Genomic DNA, 14,547 nt, shown 5'->3' with positions numbered 1-14,547 from the left:
CGTACATTCGCAGAAGTCGGTCTGTGACCAGTATCAGGTTTTCAGTTTGTGATGACAAACACATTTTAAAAGAGACCTTGACAAAGTTGTCAGTCCACCAATGAACATGCGTAGCCACAAGTTCTGTTTAGACTGTAAACAGCTCCGTTGTATAGTGGTAGAACTGGCTGTTTCACCCATGTGTGGTGACGTATTTGTCATCCTACATTGTTTATTTCCATGTGTGTATAACTTTACCCCCCTCCACTCCCCTCTCTCCTCCCACCCTCTCCCAGTCGCTCAAGCACTTCCCTTGATCTGTAGAGGTTATGAGAGCTCTCTTGTGTGGCTCGCATTATCATTTCACACAAAGACAGCTACAGATACTGTTAGCGCAAAAATGAAAGAGGGGACGGTCTAAATCTCCCCAATCATAACAAATCAGTGATTCAACCTCCGGCACCAGGCTAAGTAGATTACTGTCATTTTCCACCACTTGTCCCTTGTAGCTAACAACCTCCAATTAGCAAATCCCGCTGTGCATATCTGTGCCCTGACGGGGAGCCACCATGACAAGTAGAGAAATTAGAAGTCCTGCATGTTAATCTACCATGCTCTGGCAATCTGTGTCATCGTCAAAACACTTTCAGGGGAAATACATATTCAAGGGAGCCACAACAGCAAAGGCATAGACAGCAGTTAGAACAATGACAATAAAGTCCCAAAACAAACAGCAACGCGCTGTTGCTAGTTCAGACAGCAGGTTGGCTGCTGCGAGCAAACCGAGGAAACTGACTGATGAGAAAGACTACAGACAGAGAGAGTTTGGCTGCTGTGTACCGTGTTATCCTTAGCAGAAAATCGCTATTATTTTCTTTATATATGGAGTGTAATAAAACACACGCACACATCAGACATTCAACGTTTGCTGAAAACTAAATAAAATCATGCAAAAAATAAAATATTTGGGCGACTCAGTGTTGCACTTTCAGCTCCTAACTCTATAGGTTAAACTGTTTGTAATCAGTTAAAGTTGCACATCTCAATCACAGCACTATATGGTGTTGTTGCAGCGTGAAACCCTTGTCTCTCCAGTGTCATTAAGGTGACTCATTCATTTCGTAACACATCACATACATGATGGTAGATGGCAGGCAGTTGTAGTTTGTTTGTTTTTTTGTGATTTTAATGTTTTCAGCATAACTGGATCTGTGCTACTTTTCTGACCTTGTAAAACAGAAAAGCCTTCGAAGGCCCTTCGGATATGCTTAAACCTGCTTTGTTATCAAGCTAAACATAAACAAAAAGCTTAACAACATTTTGTTCTAATTCCTGAAACTTTGGAGTTACAAGATTTTCACCAAACAGCAATTCTGTATGAAGGAAAGTTTTGGTCCTTACCTGCCGCTGTTGTGACAGTTTAAATGGCAGCCCTGCGGGAACACACTTGGGTTGCAGACAGAGAGACCCCGACGTGGAGATTTGTTGGTTCTGGAAGTGGAGAGCTGACTGTGGTTGATTCTGGCCGGTGGATGGTGACTGTTGCTGCTGCTGGGCTGAAGTCTTGTTCACTGAGCTTGCCATGATAGGCATCGGCTGACTGGCAGAATGAGGTGCTTTGGGGCTGAAGTGCAGTGTTGGCTTGGTGCTGAGAACCTTCATGTCCAAATGGCTGGAGCCATTCTGACCATTTGACTTGAAGAGGCAGTTGTGGATACCTTTACTCTGAGAGCCGATCCGTTGCTGGCTAAGCGGGGCAGGACTGGAGACTTTGTCCTGGGGGAAGGCGCTGGTGGAGGAGTGGGTACTCATGACAGGAGCCCAGCTGGTCAATCCTGCAGGTGGTGTTGGATGGTGGTGATGGAGCAGAGAGCCCGGCTGCTGCTGGTTTGCTGCCATCTGCTTCAGCTGCTCTGCGTGAGATATTTCTGGCCAGCAGGGCATGGCTCTGGGCTGCCCTGCCTGGGTGTTAGCTTTCTGCGACGTGGTGGTAGAAGAGGTGCTGGTCAGTGTGAAAGAAGGTCCTGCTGATGCTGGTCGAAGCTGAGGTGAGCCACCATGAACCTGGCCAAAATCTGGGGATTGCTCCATCTTAATCGGCCTCTCCATTGGGGAACACAGGCTGGCAGCAGCTCCTGCTGAGCTTGGCCTCCCCAGATCCAAACCAAATGTATCATCCTGCTTCAGCATCTTCTCAAACTCCAGGTCATTCAGTGTTGGAACTGTCTTTGTCAGCTCATCAAAAAGATCCTGCAGCTCTGGGTCAATCTGACCACCACCTTCATCTTTGTAGTCAAAGATCATCTCTGTGCTTGGCTGGCCACAGGACTGGACCTCAGAGGGCTCTTTTTTCATTTCTTTTAGGGTCATGTTGAAAATGTCGGACCCCACTCCGTGTGGCAGCATGTAATTCTTCCTCTGCATGTCCATGGTTGAGGGCCCTTGCAGAGAATGAGACTGGGTGAGGTTATGGTTGCAGGGCCCGTGGCCCAGACCACCAGTGTCCACACGGACCCGCTTAAAGTCTGATCCAGGGAATCCACAGGAGAGCCCATTCTGCTTTGGTACGTGTCCGGGTGCATGTCCCTCGATCTTCCTTCGTAAAGATCCTTGAAGCTGCAAAACACACCAGAATGGAATTAAAGAAACACTTAAAAATAGAAAGAAAAAACTTCAACTGACTTCGCCTCACCTTCATTTCATTAACTTGCTACTTACCAGTTCAGTCTTTTTCATAAAATACCTCCAATGTAATTGAAATGAACTTTAACAGAAGACTAACCATTAAGAAAACATTTTCAAGACTGACAATTTCAAGACTGTAACTGTACCACTTGATTCAAAAATCTTGTGAGCCATTTTAATTCACTGTGACATGGGAAGGGTGCATTAAATTCCACATCCAGCTCAAAGTATCACCATGTAAATTAATCCAATTTCACAATTTGCTCCAAGGCCCGTGGATGCTGTACACTTGACCAACTCATGCCGATTACTTTTATTAATAGACAGTGTTTTCATTTAGAATAACATTTGATTCTACAGCAGTGATGACATCTCAAATGCTTTATTTTGACATGAAGCACCCAGTCAAATCATTTTGGAATATCAAGCAGATATAAAAAAGCTTTTATGTATGGTTTTATTTAAACACGCTGCCGCATCCTTTAGAAAAATGTTTTGATATAAAGTAGATTGTGCGCCGTGGATGGGCTGAGCAACTAGCTATGAATCTGATACAGTTGACAGACCGCAGAGAGAAGAATGGGGTCTTTGTTTCCCTCATTTGCATACATTATATTTTCTTCCATTGTGCTTCGTTAGATAGCAGAGTTTCTCCTTTGTGGTTGAGATTCTGCTTAACATGCTGCTGCAGATATCTGACTTCTTTTTGTTTTCATTGTCTTCACTGAAGGTAATAAGCACATAGTCACGCCTCACAACTCTAACTACTCAGTAACACTCCTTAAAATTGAAGCGTTATAAAACCCTATCAGATTTGCTGTTGTTTAATTATATTTTCAGGAACAGATATTCTCATGGCCACACAATAATGCAGTTTCTTCCTTCGCATGTGCCATTGCGTCATTAACAACACTTCAATGAGACAGAATTTGTTTATCCAGAGGCCATCTCATGCACACTGCTGTATAACACATAAAAATGAGCGATGATGTGGCCATCTTTTATTGTGGTGCCTGCATGGAAACAAAATGGATCTGACTGTACACCAACCTGAACACAAGAGAGAAGTATCAGTGTGTTGCATATTTCACTGTGGGAACAAATTTGAGTCATTTCCACCTGCTGGCACACATTAGATTAAGATGATTCATAGCCTGAGGGCTTGGACTGAATCCTGCAGTTCACTACATTTCTACTCTGTCTGTATTACTTCTGCTAATGCTCTTAACAATTGCTCAGAGATACATCCTCACATTTTAATCAAGGCACAAATATCTCAGTGACTCACCAACACTCCTTTATTGAAGTGTGTGTGTGTGTGTGTGTGTGTGTGTGCATTTTGAGCACACTGAATGACTGTGGATGGATGACGATGAGTACGGTGGTGGTGTTGTTGTGCTGAGAGGGACGCTGAAATGATCAGCTCTATTCATACCAGCGGCTTTGCATTTGGCTAGAATGTGTTGTGTTTAACATGAGTGCAGACCATTTTGACATGTGACTAACATCAGAGTCCAACAATATGCTGTTATATTGCAGAGCCCCATTTCAGAACTCTTGTTGATGGCGCATTTACAGACCCCCTGCCATCTGAAAATTAAAAAACATCACTATGTGTATTGCTAACAGCAAATCCAACACAGTGGACAAACAATAATCAGATGCATTCATGTTGTGAAAAGCATCTTGTTAATTTGGTTATGTCTTGCATTAAAATGTACTGTTTGTTAAATGTTTGACATGCGATTCAAATCTCGTTGAATGCATCAAAAGTGATTTTTCAAAAATATTTCCTTTTGATTTTTAGTACTCAAATACTGAAATTAAGGGATTTAAATGGAGCGCAAGATATTGTTATTAAACTAGTAATAGTTTTACATGAATTCTTAATTAACTTTTACTGTAAAATGCTCAATATTTGTTCTTAATACATCAAAATGATTGATATTAGCTTGGTTAATGCTTGTAAAAGAAACTGGGAACTACTGTTGAATATACTTTGCCACAAAAGCAAACCTCAACAGAAAAGGTCTTGAAAGAGACTACAGAAAAAGCCAGAGAAAGATGTCAGATGATGTAATGACTGGCTGGCCGGATGATGCCAAGTTAACACAGAGAATCACAGAGACACATACAACTTTAAATGCTCTTCCCTAAGTTCATCTACACTACGTCTCATTCACAAGTTCCCTTTCGCCATCTTCATTGAAATGCAGACTATTAAACGCTGTGCCTCTCCGCAGACTACTGGACATCTGTTTTTCTCCAAGTGCAGATGAAAACAGGCCTTCTAGTGTGTGCAGCTCATGCACACTTTCTCTCGTTCCACAGGGCTCGTTCTGGAGAAGACAGACAGGAGTACTCCTCATGGCTCAAAGCACTGTCTGAGAAAACACATCATGAATAATGGAAAGGAAAGTGGATGTGTTGCAAAAAGCCACCGTGAGACAGGGTTGCCTCAATGCCTCTGTGCCATTTAAAAATGGACTGAAGACGAGAGCAAATTCAAAGCTAAACCTTTTCGAGACTTTGTGCGATGAGGACTTTGTCAAGGTTAGGTCACTGACAAGTGTCCTTCCTGGAAACCACTTAGATTGGGGTAAAACTGAAACTAATATTCAAGCTCAAACACTACATTTTTTTTCTCTTAAATTTCCAACAAATAAAGGACCGTCCTGTTCACTCTGTGCTCAGTATTCAGAAGCAGTGGCCTCCTGGCTGGCCTGAAATCCTCATGACAGATCTCTAAGTGATCTGAAAATAGATTTTTTGATTAACATTTAATGAGCTTGGAAGCTCTGAATCACTTTGAAAGTGACTCCTGCTGCATGAGAGGCTCAAACGTATGCATTTCATACTGTTCATCTTAGAGGAGAAGGCATAGCTGCTTACATTCATTCTCAGTGTTGGCAAAACGTATTTCACCCACTGTCAAGGTCCAGGGTTAGTGCTGACCAGAACGTTCATTTAAGGATTTTAATAATGCAAAACAACAAAAGAATTTATTTGGCTTGAAGTTGGAAAATATCTCATCTAAACTTCTCACAGCTACAACAAACAGAAAAGAACACAATAACCTCTGTGTTTTCAAGATTTTAACAAGGTGTAACATTTTGTGGCATCTGTGCTTTTGTTTTATTACTTCTGGACAGAAGAGAATCAAGAATGGATTTCATTTTTAAACATAACCTCTTGGATGCTGCTTATTGAAGCCCTTTGACTGCGGCAGTGAGGAACCTGACCTTGGCCCTGTCAACAGAAGCTATCTATTCGTGGGAGCTGGAGGGCTGGTAGCTCATGTGTCAAGCTGAGCAGTGTGGTGATGCTGAGCACTGTGGATGGGGGCTCCGGGTGAGCCATCACAGGGACGCAACACCAGGCCTCCTGGTACCATCTGTCAGACCAGTGGCACAGCCCTCAGAGCCATGCATGCTTGAAGGATATCAGTTTGAGGGAGCGTTCGAAAGTTTTATGTCTCCCTTTCGAGTACGAGAGAACGACTCAACAAAGGATCGAGCTCGTCAGTCTTTAATCTATTCACCAGAGCCCTGAAACATGTTGCAATCTGCTCCTGCGAGAGTTAGAAACCTTCCTCTCGGCATCTGACATGGAAAAAACAGTCCCAAAATAAAGGAATAAATATGACTGTTGTGTTCCTAGGGAGACATAATATTTATGTGGTTGTGCAGGTTGCATACTGTTGCAAGAGGGGATTTCAGCTCGTTTATTGCCAGATAAGAAACAAGAGCCTTAAGACCAGTGCCAATGATCAGCTGTCACACAAAATTCAGCTTTCTGCTTGCAGAATCCTGAGAAAGTGAAGAGGGCTCAGTTTAATTATAGGGTTTCTATTAGCCGTCTAAAGCTGTAAGCCATGATACTACATCCAGAGAAATTAAATAGATCATCCTGGAGAACTTAAAAAAATTAATTAGCGAAAACAAGTTAAGGAAGCTCAGACTGAGGATGTGTTTACGTTCTTAAGGAAATTTATACTTTCAGTCACATCAGGTCATGAGGGCTGGCAGATTCTGTTTTGTCTTTCCTGTAAACTGTCTTTTTTTAAATCCTTGTTTGGTATCAAATGATGGCTTGTTTTAGGACATTTCAGGTAACAGCAAGGTGTGTACATGCTGAGAAAGAAATGTTACAGGATAAACATGATTTGATGAAATTTGAATGGAATTCTTCAGTACTTTGGCGTCAAGCGTCACATGGATTTAATCTAAAGACAAGATTTGCATAGCGTTAAAAATGAAGAAAATTATTTAACTTTGAGGGGTGCAGAAACAAGCAATTAGAACTGAACTCATACCTGAAAACGTGTCACACCAGTGTATATGGCGTGTTGTTATGACAGTCCAACAGGAAATACTGAACTTGGTATCTACTGAAGCAAGATTTAAATGACTAATGAAAAACAAAGCAAAGAAGCATTAAACAGATTTTTTTTTTTAATTAGTGACTAACAAAGTGATGACATCAGTAGCCCTGATCCTCTTCACATATATTCCATTATAAAATCTTTTTATTTCTCACTTGGAATATAATTCACCATATTCTCTCAACAAAAGGAACATATTTAATCTGTGTCTTCAGGGCATGTGCCATAAGGATGCACAGGGATGTGAGCATAGGTTCATGGTGTGCTTCCCTAATCAGGCTGGCACGTGTTGGGACAAAGCAGCACACTGCAGAGGTGGGCTACTTTTGGCTCATCAGCACTTTGCATCCCCACACTTCCTGACACAGTTGTATTAGATTGAGGCTGCCCTCCAGAGAGCAGGCAGGGGAGAAGGATGAGCAGCAACAGCAACAGCAGCAGCAGCAGGAAAAGAAAAAAAAAACAGAGAGGCAGCTTTGTGGCAGCCTCTGGGAAATGTGGAGAGATGATAAGAGCTCCTTTGAAGAGAAATCATCCATTATGTTTACTGAAGGCAGATTTTTTTTAACAGTTAATGCAGCTCAGCTCCAACATTCCACGGAGAAACTCGCTATTTTAATAAAAGGCAGCTTGCACACAAAAAATCCTGTTGGAGACACTTCTTATTCAAATATCAGCTCTCCAAATCCACAGATTAAAAGGCAGCATTCCAATCGATCCTTGCTTTGGTATTCCCTTTGTTCAGAATCAAGCTCATGAGTTTAATGTGATATCAGCGAGGCTAAAGGAGGCATGAGGAAGCAGTTCCGAAAATATGACTGGACCCCAGAAGAAAATAGCCTGTGTGGGGTCACTTATAAAAAGTAACAAGCAATGCTGGTGTCCCTGCATTCGCCAGTCACTGCACACTCATATAATAACGAGTCCTGACCTCAGTGGACAAAGTAAACAAGTTATGTATTCCATCTCTTTTAATTATCTAAAATACAAATCATTCTTCACCTGGTCAGGGAGTTTAAACGGCCTATTGTGCATAATATTCGTCGAATATATACTCCTGTCAGGTACGATGACAGACAGTTCAAGAGCTCTGGTTCCCTGCCATTGGATTCCCAGGATGGAAGGACAGCAGTGAAGTGATCCTGGGAACAAATAAGGAATGTGTGAGAGTGTTTGGGAGGGAGGAAGGCACACTTTGTCAAGGCATCACCGCAACACCAGCTAGGCCCCGCCACTGCAGACATACCATAGGTCACCAACATTGCAGTGACAAGCCGTCACATCACATCACCCATGGCCATGTGGCTCACAGAGCTCCTGACACTGCTGTCGCCTCTCATCTACATGTCATTCTCAACCGCAGAGACATTTACTGAGGAGGACCGAGGGCTTCCCGGATCCAGGAGCAATCCCATGCACAATGTATCGCTGTAGCTTACAGAGTAAGAGGGATCCCTTCAAAATTGATTTAAACTGGGAAATTCTAGGATGTGCTCAAATTAACTGCTCATAATACACTGAGTAAACTGGAAAATCATTTTCAGGTTTGACATCCTCAACTCACACATAATTTTTCCTGTTTAAGACAACTGCCACTTTTATCCTCACTTAGTCATTGTAAAAGGCAGATGGACAGGAAGACATCCCACCGTTTAACAAGCCCAGAGCAGATAGCCATACAGCTCTTGCCTGCCAACTGCATATAGGCTAAGCTGCTATTGTAGCGCAAAGGGTTTAATTTAGTGGTAACACAGACTTAAATTCTCATTGGTCCAACACTCTATGTGCTGGAAACACCCTCTATCAGTTCTTGTTATTCCAATCCACATCTGAAGCGCTGCATGCTTTGCACAAAAAAAATGAAAGGACATGATGCATCTACCATGATGACATGTTCTTTAAATTCGTATATGTGCACTGTGTCTCCGTTTAAATGTGAGAGGCAGGAGGTACCAAGCAATTTTCCAACTGGGAAACTGTCTGAGGGTGTGGGAAGGTTAACATAAATCATAACTTTAAAGAACTCTTAACAGCAAAGGCTTCAGAAGAAGAAATGATCAGTCCTCAAAGACACCAGAGGTCACTGTGAGCATGAAAAAAAGGACAGAAAAATCCAGTTAGTTAACAATCCTAGATGTTAGGATATATTACATAAGGGAAGGTAAACGAGGATAATAAGGAAATCTTAGTCTTCAGGCAGCCTGGAGCTGACACTGGTAAACATACCGGGTTTCAAAGATCTTTTTAGTCTATCACGTTACATAAAAATGCAGTGCAGAGGTGAAATTAACATGTGAAAATGACACCACACGAGACACCAGCAGTAGACAATCTGATGATCAACAGGTTTAAAGCTCTGATAGACAGTTTGTATCCTTAAAAGGCTATTGCCATACTAAGACAAGTACCTGTTTCCCAGCAAGCGCCAAACACAAGGCCTGCCTCCGGTCATGCCACAGGAAAAGGCCCATAAGCAGGGAACAAGTTCCCTTCCTGTTTTCAAAGACGATTCCTATGGCATGCAAAGCCGTTTCCTGCTCGCTGGGCTCATTTCACCATCTGAAACATCTGGCTGCTCTTCAGCATGCAGCTGCAGAATGGTGAGAGCCAACAGTGCCACTGCTGAGTTGAGCAACACAGTCCTCAGCCATTCCAGTCATATCTCTGGCCACTAGAAAGAAAACCATCATCTGGCTTCTCCAGCCAACGTGAGGCGTCAGACACCAGGATCTGCAGTAACTATTGATGGGATAATTTTGAATTGTAGCATATTTGGTAGCATATTTGAGCTGTCTGTGTCCTGTTGCTCAGCTGGATTAGGAGTATCCTTCGTGTTCCCTTTCAAGCACAATGACTGCTGTCCCAATTCCGGAAACAATATTCGTAAATATCTGATGTGATTGCAGCAAAGTGCTCTTTAGCAGCACTGCTGTGGCGACTTCCCAGTGAAACAAGGATCCATTTTATATCCCGTGGGAAACCTGGGCTGAGTGGTTAATGCTGTGCTAATGCTGCTTCACTCAGTCAGGTCTTGATAAGCCTCATGCTTTTAGAGAAGGGAAACACATTTAGTGTTTTAAACCGCTTCAATGGAGAAAAATCCACTAGTTGAAAAGGGTATACTTGTTGAGTTTTGTCATCTCTCTCTCAGCTTTCACTTAAATTACACATATGCATTAGGACAGATGAGCAAGTCACACTAATCTGCACTCATGTTCTGAAACAATCTTCTGCTAGTTCGGTTTGAAAAGGGACTGCTCCAGCTAGAAAGTAAGAAGAAAAAATAAATGAGTGGGAAGCTTTGTTTGACTCCCACTCCTATCAGTTCTGACATTCCAAATAAGGTCTGTGTAGACTGGCGCTGGCAGAGACGGACACAGAAAACACTGCAGAGCTCTCACAGACTCCAACCGAGGAAAAAGTGTGTGCGGTGGGGGAGCATTGCAGGATCATGGTGCAGAAAATATGTGGCCTCTAAAAATTTATCATCAGCCTGACATTTCCCAGAGGGACAAAAACTAACATCACATGATACCGATGTATCTTAGTATTAGTTAGATACCATAATCCATGAAAAACAAACAACTCCGTTCAATTCACAACCGTTTGCCTTTATAAAGGACAGCTTGGTCTAAAAAACAATTGGTTTTTACACGACTGAGACTGAAAGAAAAGTGTTTGGATCAAGCTTGACTGCTAGAAACAAGTGAGACCCTTGGGAATCATCATGTAGAGCAGTAAATTAACGGCTTTACCTGATAACTGTACACTCCTGGCTCCACATGTTGGTATGAAGTAACTGTCTGATTTGAAAGGACAAACCAGGAAATTATGAAACAGACTGTCAGTTAACTGCATATGTTAAATTCATTTTTACAAACCCGAGCAAATCTCTGGTCATTGCATAAGAAAACCCAAAATGGACAAATGGAGTGAAACAATGAACAAAGAGAGCGCATACTTTTCGCTGTTTGAGGGTTTTTATCTCTCTCTTCTACCAAAAAAAATAATAGCTTTATATTAACACTGAGTCAAATTATAATAATATGAAAGGACTTGCCATTAGCAGCACACCGACAGAGAATAATCACCCAGCTCGGCCGCTCCACACAGCTTTTGAGCTTCTTCCATGTCATTATTTTTGTTACAGCATATTAACTGTTTGGTTCTGTCTCAGCTCTCTCATAAACTCTGGCTGTTTTCAACAAATAAACTAGCTATGATAAACCCACTCCATGTTCGATACACTGCCAAACATCAGACAGACAAAGTTAGAGACTAGTTTGTGAAGAGTGTGCAACATTTAAAAGCTTAAGAGCCACATGTATTTTTTCCTAGGAGGTGGAGACCAAAACATTGATACAAAGGGACTTAAATTTGCCAGGTAGCCAGAAACACAAAACTTGATGTTTTGGTTCGTCACTTCATGAGCACAGAGAGATGCCATCCAAACAGTAAGACGATATTTCATCAATGTAGGGCACAACAAGGGCAGCTTTCACGCCACGACTAACACGTGTGCTCTCTTGCATATGCACAATAAAAAAAGACATGTCATTCCAAGGGTCGCCTAAGTCACCAAAGAGCCTTTCAGGTACCGAGCTCGACAGTGTCTGAGCACGTGGTGGCTGTCACAGTGGCAGGGAGAGTTCAAGGTTGCAGCAGAGCCCATGTCGCTGAGCAAGTTTGTGCACGCAGGCAGCTCTTATGTGTGTGTCTAAGTGGGCCTTGTGAACCAGCGTTTTACGTTTCTTTTGTTTTTTACATGTAGCAGCTAGTAAGAGAGAATCACACTGCACCCTCAGGTAATCTTTCCAGGTCAAAAAAAAAAAAAAAAACAACAAAATTAAACAATTTTCCCATGATGTGATTACTGACATTCATACAAAGAAAACACTGAGCAGCCACTGTGATTTCAAACTGATGAAAAGGGTTTGTGCTGATCAAGATTATCTTGGAAATTAATATCTCCAAAGCACCTCTTTCATACTAGAACAGCCCTTGGCACTTACAGGCAGGTCCCCTGTACCTGTAGTCGTATCTGGTCACGTAAAGATCTACTGCTCTTGACGATGAACATTTTGTCAGTGGTTTTTAAGACCGTGTCCAAGTACCAACGGCTCTGCCAAACACACAGCCTCAGACTTTTCTAAATCATGTACACCTAATTAAAAACACCAAATTAAAATTAAAAGGATATCTACTCTGGAAAATTCAGTTCTGCTGCTACTAGTTCTGCTGAGTTTCACTAAGGACAATTTATTAAAAACATGTAAGTGGTTTGAATACTCGGTATTATACAAATAAATGAACAGTGAAGCCTCGAAATTCGGCAAGGAAAATAACTCAACTGAAGGACTCACAACCATGTGGTTATCGTCACACCATCTGCACATAATCTGGCCATGCTCACTCCGACTGGTCTGTAGGAATGGGCTATTGAACAGCAATAACCTACTGGCCAGAACACTGCCGACAGACTGGCAGATTGCAGTTATGATACAGGTTGTAAAATAGGGTGGGAAGTGGAAAAACAAGCTAATCAATCCCTCACTTTCCATTCCATTCTACACAAGTTCCCCGTCTAGCAAAAGACTGTCACTGGAAAACAAACCTAAAGGAGTCATTCCTCATCTCCTTTGTGACACTAAGCCAAGGTAACATTATAAAACCCTATGTTTTAAAGTACAGTTCTGCTGTTGGTAGAACGTCATTCAGACAAAAAGGAACATTTACCTTTACTGCCAATATGATGACATTTGGGATATCACATTATCCATTATGCAGCTGTCACATTAAATTACACCCTGTTAGGTCAAGGTTGTGTACATGGAACTATCTGCATTTCCATCCCAGGATGTGATATTTGGCCTGTGTGGAAGAGATTATCCTGCTTGCTTGTGTGGATTTCACAGCTCAACTGGCAAAGCATCCCTTCACTGACTAGACAGCTGTTTTTTTCCCTCGCTTTGACTACTTCAGGCAAAACAGATGAGCTTAGTGATTCAAACTCAGCCAAGGCAGCATAATAGAGGAAAAAATTCCCTCTTACCAATGGAATTAATTCACTGGGAATGACAATGAGGACAAGCGCTGATAAACATAAGTGTCAGTATTTTAATCGGTCCTTTGAAAACTTGTTCTGGTATAATCTACTAACTACTGAAAAGAGCATTAGAGTAAAAATATTTGAATATCATACTCTGTTAGTTATTGGTCCATTTAAGTGACTGTTTAAGGACCACTTGTTTAAATGTATAAAAATAACAAAGGACAAACACCGTCACTGATATAAAACCCGGGCTTATCATCCAGTGGCAGGACCACACGATCACTGGCATATCTGCAGATCTGGCACAGCAGTTTGAGTCAAATCAGTGGCGCAAATATGCAAGACAGAAACTCACTGCCTCAAGGTGGTGCATGTGTTTAAACTGCAACAACGCTATTTGCCTGCAGGAGGCAACTTCAAAAATCTATTGGGAGTTGGCTGAGCCTTGCTGCTAGTTTGTTCCAGTGGCTACCAGTTCTGCAACACAAGAATCCCCTGTGGCCCAAAACTAATTTTCCCCATCGACCACCATCATAAAACAGGACTCCTTGAACTATAAACAAGGTTAATTATTATTAATCCATTCAGGGGTTTTTTTATTCAACTGATCAACTGATGTTACTGGTGATGAACAGCCAATATAATATCAGCAGTATGGAACAACAAAAAGTGTACCACAAGTGTACTGTACCACAACACACACACACACACACATACACACATATATGCCTTTGGATCGATTGTGTCTATGGTTACTGAAGCTGCAAGTAATTGCTCTTTGTGTTCACGTTAGTAGCTGGCATATGTTTTTTTCCTTTATGACATTCATGCCCAAAATGACCTGAAAAAAATGCGGACGGCTGCCACCTTAACTCGCTCAGCATTACGTCACATACAGTATTGTGTTGCTCTCATTGGTTACAAGTTTATCCAATTACATCCAGAGGCATTTTGGCCTGCACCCTTTGATAACGCTCTGTGGAAATTGAAAAAGAGCTGAGAAGCGCTGCCAGGCCATTAGAGTGAAATATTTAAAAAACAGAATCATAAAAATCAAAGAAATAATTAGATCCACTTACCTATCATATCCAGACCTCAAGCGACTTCACCGCTCTCTCACAGCACCAGCACTTATTAGTACTTGTATGAACATGTTTTCATTCTTGAAGCAAAGACTTATGTTTCAAGATGCTCTGATCTTGTTTTCACTGAAAACTAAGCTTAATCATCCAAAAGTACGTACATTCTTATTTACTCCTACAGCTTGAGGTCAAGATATTGCTAACCATTACCTCAGTATTAACAAGTACCTTTCATTGTTCGAGGACACAGAATATGTTCTTCAGTACATGATAGAAACCGTCTCTGCTCCTGATTGAGACACTGCACCCAACTACAACACCTATGCAACCTGTCAAGTGGAGGAGGACGAGAAGTTAGGAAAGAT

General features: G+C 41.8%; 1 protein-coding gene across 1 annotated transcript in view; it reads right to left on the bottom strand.

Annotated features, from left to right (window-relative positions):
• zmp:0000001236 (mastermind-like protein 2) overlaps positions 1–14,547 on the bottom strand; it is a 35,378-nt gene that overhangs the window by 6,068 nt on the left and 14,763 nt on the right. The window contains exon 3 of the mRNA XM_046389722.1: positions 1,381–2,595. Coding sequence (XP_046245678.1) covers positions 1,381–2,595 — 1,215 coding nt within the window. The remainder of the gene's footprint in view (positions 1–1,380; positions 2,596–14,547) is intronic.

The sequence above is a fragment of the Scatophagus argus genome, chromosome 5, assembly GCF_020382885.2.
Source record: "Scatophagus argus isolate fScaArg1 chromosome 5, fScaArg1.pri, whole genome shotgun sequence".
NCBI lineage: Eukaryota > Metazoa > Chordata > Actinopteri > Scatophagidae > Scatophagus > Scatophagus argus.
Note: the sequence above shows the minus strand (reverse complement) of the source record. Positions and strands in the feature narration are given on the sequence as shown.